The following is a 6,000-nucleotide window of genomic DNA, read 5'->3' on the forward strand; positions in this document are numbered from 1 at the left end:
AGTGAGGAGAAGAATCTCAGACTACACTGACTCAGTCAGTTGACTTCAGTGTCATCATTGGTTTTTTTTTTAATAACTCCTTAACCTGCTCACCATTATTTGCCATCATGCCATTAAATCTTTTGCTTGTCAGTTACTTGAGCAAGCATCAGCAATTTTGTGCTAAGGGAGGATTTTTCTACCCAAATTTAGCCTCCACAGCAATATTTTCTCTTGAAAATAGGCATCAAGTTGCAAGAAAACCTATTAAATGTTTTCTCAGCGACAAAGCACCAAATTTGATTTAATTTAAAACATGCTTGCTGTGTGAGCTCCAGATCAGTTTGCATCCTTGTTACCGCTATTCTAGCTGCAGGTACGTGGGAATCTTGTTCCCAGCAAAGCCCCCTTGCTACCAGCTATGACCAGCACTCATCCCTGCTGGCCTCTGTAGATCTAGTGGGCTAAACTGCTCCACTGGATGCTACACAGAAGGGCAGGGCAGGTGCCCATCTCTGCCCTAGCAGATCTGTGTGAGCTGATTGACCCAGGATGAGGCTAGACCCTCTGAGGCATCCGTCTTGAGGCATCCGTCTGAGGCTGTTCCCACCTGCCCTGTTTTAACTAAACCGTAGTTTAAAAACAAAAACAAAACGCAACAAAATGAAGCAATATCTATTGGGGTCTCTTAGCATTTCACCTGCTTTCCACCTGGCAACACAGATGCATCTCCAGACAGAGGTTAAGCGCACAATGGCAAAGTTTAGTCCAAATTAGTGTTTGAAAAAGAAAGTGGCAGGGGAACAGTGAGTCTTGAGAATTTCCTCCCCCACCCCCGTTTTTATCCCTATTAGCTGCTTTGAGCTGACCAACATCTGTTAAGACATGGCGTGCATCAAAGGCTGCCTTGTCAGTGCCAGTCCTTGCTGCTGATGGGTGATGATAGATGAAAAGAACACAGTGTGGTTTGGGAGCAACATAAAAGTGAGAGAAACAGACACAAGCGTCTTGCCGAATGTGAATGGCTGACTTGTGGCTGGTTGTTCCTAGATGTCTTGCGGGGTAATTGGTTTGTCAAAAGTTCAGTCAACAGTCAAGTCTTTCAGTGCTGCAAACTGGTGATGGGACAATGATCGTTTTGAACTTAGCTCTCTCTCGCTCTGTCTCTCCCCTCTGCCCCTTCCTTCCAACTTTATCCCTAGGTCCCAACTCAGATGGAAGCAAGGCTGGACATTCCAGTATCCTTGGTTCAGAGGTGGCCTTATTCGCAGGGATAGCTTCAGGGTCCATCATATTCCTCATCATCATCATAACTCTGGTGGTTCTATTGTTGAAGTATCGGCGGAGACACAGGAAGCATTCTCCCCAGCACACGACGACACTGTCACTTAGTACATTAGCCACCCCCAAACGCAGTGGGAACAACAATGGGTCTGAACCCAGTGACATTATCATTCCTCTGAGGACTGCAGATAGTGTCTTTTGCCCACACTATGAAAAGGTCAGCGGCGACTATGGACACCCAGTGTACATCGTTCAAGAAATGCCCCCTCAGAGCCCAGCAAACATTTATTACAAGGTCTGATGAACACTCAGCGCGGTACCTTTTTTGAAGCTCTCTCTCTCTGGTCAAAATGCTATCTGTGACGCGGGGGGGTGGGGTGGGGTGGGGGGTTGTGATGAGCCCCTGCGCTGGTTACTGGACCAGGCGCAGCGGAGGGAACGGCAAGCCCCACCCTGTGACAAGAGAGCCACGTTGAGATGGACAGCTTCCCTAGTCTGTAGAATTCCTGCCTTGGTGAACAAGCATTTACTTGGAAGCTGGAAGGATTTGCATAGAAGATACCTGCCCCCATTGCTGTACGTTCATCACCTCCGAAGCCATGTGCTGCTGGCATCCAGACACGTACGAAAAGCCCAGGGAAGATGGAGCAACTCACGGATGCTAATGGTTTTTAGGCGTTTGGGGAGGGAGTCGGAAGTCATCAAGCTTGAAACGCAGCCCTGTGACTTTGTGTGTACTCTTAAGAGCTTGCGGATTTGTCATACAGACCTGCTTTTAAGTAAGACTTTTTAATCATCCTTCTTGCTTTTATTCAGTCCCTGATGCATTTAACTTCAGTCGGGTAGCATTCTCCACACAAGCATTCATTCACACTCCTCAACCTACATCACTACTGGAAAGCATACAATTATTATTCTTTTATTTTTGCCATTCCATACACCATCCGTTTGTGGTAGCAGCCTCACTTGAATGATTAGTGCTTTTGGGATGGGTGGGGAGGGGAGGGTAGAACCGGGCTTGCTTAATAAAGGAATCTTCCGTCCCGAAGCTAGCTTGTCAGCAGAGCCAAGAATATGAGGAGGAAGGGCTGATCGACTGTTGTTGCCTCTGGAATATCAACTGGGCCAAGCCAGACAATTTAGGCAGCACAGCACTTTTGATATCTGGAGTTCTAGGAAGCAAGTTGGAACACACAGCAACACAAGCAGCTGAATGGGGTCTGCATTTGAAGGATGCCAAGGTTGTTCTCCAATAGCAATGTGCGGGAGAGAATAGTTCTCTCCCTTTAAAGTAGGACAAAGAGTGTAAGTAAATGGACGTGCCTGGGAGACAAGACAATAGTGATATATGAGGGCAGGACTGCTGGGGTACTTACTGTGCCAGCAATAAGATGTACAGCTTTGAATTAGCTGTAGCAAAATCTCGGTCTGCTTCAAATGACATTTCTTTTTCTTTCTTTCTTTCTTTCTTTCTTTCCTTCCTTCCTTTCTTTTTGTTGAAAAAATAAAAAGCAGACTCCGCTGCTATGCTTATCACATTTTAATTAATCGCAGGACAGGGGAAATTTTGTTTAAGAAAACAGCAACATCTGACATAGAAAAATCACATGCTTAACAGTCAAGAGGGCTATAATTCCATCACTTAAAAAAAAAAAGCATTCACATCTCTGAATATTAATCAGGATTTTATTTTTCCTCCAATCAAGCCTTGTTTCTGGCAGTGCGTTTGCAAGGGAGCCCTGTACTCCCGACACTGCTGCTATCTGGGGTATTCTCTTTCAGAGTTAAAGCACATATGGTAAACTGCTTACAGTCCGTAAAGATGCAATACATTTAGACATACGAGAGGGAGATGTAAGGTATGACTTATTTATAGTAGGTGTATAGAACCCAAGGAATATAAAGTAGCAGATTTTGTTATGATTACTAATATATATATCTATATATATATATATCTAGAGAGAGATTGCACAGACTCTACACCAGAAGATGTGAAGTTCATCTGTGGCAATGCATCCAATCTTAAATTGTCAGCGCTAAAGCAAAATGACTGGGCAAGCCTTCTTGGGGGAGGGGGGGGCGGAAATAGCTTCACTCCAAAAAAGAACAATACTGAGAAAATAACAAAGCCCTCTAAGCTGTCTTGCATAACTCGTAGACTAGGAGAGACAAGCCCCAAAATACCACAGAATTGGCGTAACTGCATCATGTATTTAACAACCTGATGTTCTGATGTGGGTTTTCTTTTTCTTTCTTTTTCTGTGTTATGTCCCTGTTTTGTTCCCGCCCCTTTGCCTTACAAGATGGAGTCCATTCAGCTGGTCACAAAATACGGAGAGTTTCAGTTTAGAGTTTCTGCTTGAAGCATGGTTGCTTGTCCTCCTTCCCACCTCTTATACCCTGGGGGAGGGTGGAGGAGATCTACTTTTTTATGTGCTATGCAAAATAGATGTCTTTTCACATGGTCCTGTTACCATAGCAACGATTCACTTTCTGGACTGGAAAGAACATGTAACTACAGCATTTTAAGGTTCTCAAACCTCCACTGAGCACGTGCAAAAAAAAAAAAAAAAAGAAGTACTGTCATAGAAATGATTACTCTCTGTATTTCCTGAACCTGAAAATGATGTTGGTCCAAGGAGAAGCAAAGAGGAAGGGAGGGTGGAAGAGAATCATGGTTCTGTGGGAGGTTACCATGGTAACCAGCTACAATACAGATGTAGTTCTTTCCTAAAGCCTTCCTTTCTGTGAATCCATCCATGAAAGATTTTTTCTTGTAAGTCATTAAGATTTGATTTGGGGGGGGGGAGGAGAGTTAATAGATGGGCCTGTTTTTTTTGGTTTTTGTTTTAATCGAGAGTATGTTTAGTTGGTTACATTCTGATCATGTACTAAACTTTTCGAGGGGGAAATATTGGATGAATCAGTGGAGAAGGAGAAGAAGAAGCAACAACCTGCAACCAGTTTTAGGGGGGTGAGGAACAAAGAAAAGAAGAGCCCTGTGTATCTGTGTTGTGTCTTGTGCAGAATAATGACAATCTTACCAACTGTTCCTTTTAGTTGGTGTTTGGTTCAGCTTTGAAAAGTTACTGTAAATGCCTTGCTTGTGTTACCCCTTGAATCACCTAACTTTTTGAAATTTACACCATCATGTCTAAAGAGTGAAGATGCTGTAAATAAGTTCAAGATTTACTGTATATGGATTTGGGGTGTTACAGTAGCCTTATTCACCTTTTTAAATAAATATAAAATAAAAATACACATGGAAACGAGAATAAACATCTTTTCTTAACCAGATTGTGTATATAGAGCAACATTGGTTTTTTAATAAAGTCTAAGCGAGATGTTTTGTATAAAATCTGACTTTTGCTATGTATTTAGCTACAGCTTGTTTAAAGGCCGTATCATTCCCCCTTTGCACAGTATCCAGGAAAAAAAAAAGATAAGGTATAAAAAAGGTTGCCAAATTGCTGCATATTTGTGCTGTAATTGTGTACCATGAATATTTATTTAAGAATTCCTTTGTCCAGTTTGTAAGTAACACAGTATTATGCTTGAGTTATAAATAATTTTTTTCTCTCTCTTTTTTTAAAAAAAACCTAGAGTGTCATAGATTTGAAATCTGCTTTTGTTCTACATTGCAGTTAGCCCCTTTCCAGAAAATGAAATCTATGAAAATTCACATTCCACATCTGTTTCAAACTGAATTTGTTCTTTAAAAAATAAAATATTTTTTTCCTATGGAAACAATGCCTTCTACGGATCTTATTTGGTTCCCCCCCTTCCCCCACTTCAGTTTGGGCCATATCCACTGGGGAGTTTGGAGACACCCAGTTCCACACCCCAGCCAGGAGGAAGGAACCTTTGCCAGCAAGAGTGTGATCAAATTTCCGAGTTCTGCATGCAAGCACGGCCTGGCCTGTGGGTGTCCTGAGCAGGGCGATGGATTTTATATTCCTTTTTGTACAGTACACTGCATTCTAGCTGTGCAAAAGTCAGGTGCTACACCCAACCAAGCCACAGGCTTTATCATAGTTCAGGGACACATTCCAGCTCCAGGCAAGAGCAGTCAAGGTTGATACAGAGCAGGGCCAATGAGAACTCTGGTATGGAGAGGTGTAGGGTGTGCCTGGGCAGGAAACTGAGGCTCAGGAAAGCTATATTTGGCTCCATGACCTGAGATTCCCTGCTGCTGTATTTGGTTGATGGTTACTTATGGCATGAACCACACATCCTATTGATTCCATCATTGTAATCAAGTTTGCAACATCTCTCATGGTGGCAACCACCTTATGATGGCATGCCTTTTAAGCCATATTTATAAAGCAAGCAGTCTTGCACCATGTAGGTGCTTTGGTTATTCCTTTAGAAGTATATCACCAAGAACACATTTTTTAAAATCTGAAACCATAGGAATGAACTCCCTTGTTTTCCTTTTTTTTTATTCTCACTGATCTGGATCTAGTGTGTGCACAAAGCAACCCAGAGGGCACAGTCTTACACTTCGGAGATATGCTGCTCTTTCTGTTGGTAGACGTTTTCATAGCTGTGGTTTACCAGTGCTCTCAGCTGCCAGTCCACTTGTGTGCGATAGTCATACAAGTAGATCTCAAGGAATCCTTGACTTCTCTGTTGTGCAGCTTGACAAAGAATCTTGACTCCAGGTTCAACCACTTCATCCTGTATTGATTCACCAATGCTTATCTTCTCATTCTTGGGAATAATGAGAATATTATT

At 42.6% G+C, this 6,000-nt stretch overlaps 1 protein-coding gene across 1 annotated transcript in view; it reads left to right on the top strand.

The window, feature by feature from the left end:
- The window catches only part of EFNB2 (ephrin B2), a 55,610-nt gene extending 50,760 nt beyond the window's left edge, over positions 1 to 4,850 (top strand). The window contains 1 exon segment of the mRNA XM_053384439.1: positions 1,182 to 4,850. Coding sequence (XP_053240414.1) covers positions 1,182 to 1,564 — 383 coding nt within the window. The 3' untranslated portion in view covers positions 1,565 to 4,850.
- Positions 4,851 to 6,000: the final 1,150 nt, after the last annotated feature.

The sequence above is a fragment of the Podarcis raffonei genome, chromosome 4 (genome assembly GCF_027172205.1).
Source record: "Podarcis raffonei isolate rPodRaf1 chromosome 4, rPodRaf1.pri, whole genome shotgun sequence".
NCBI lineage: Eukaryota > Metazoa > Chordata > Lepidosauria > Squamata > Lacertidae > Podarcis > Podarcis raffonei.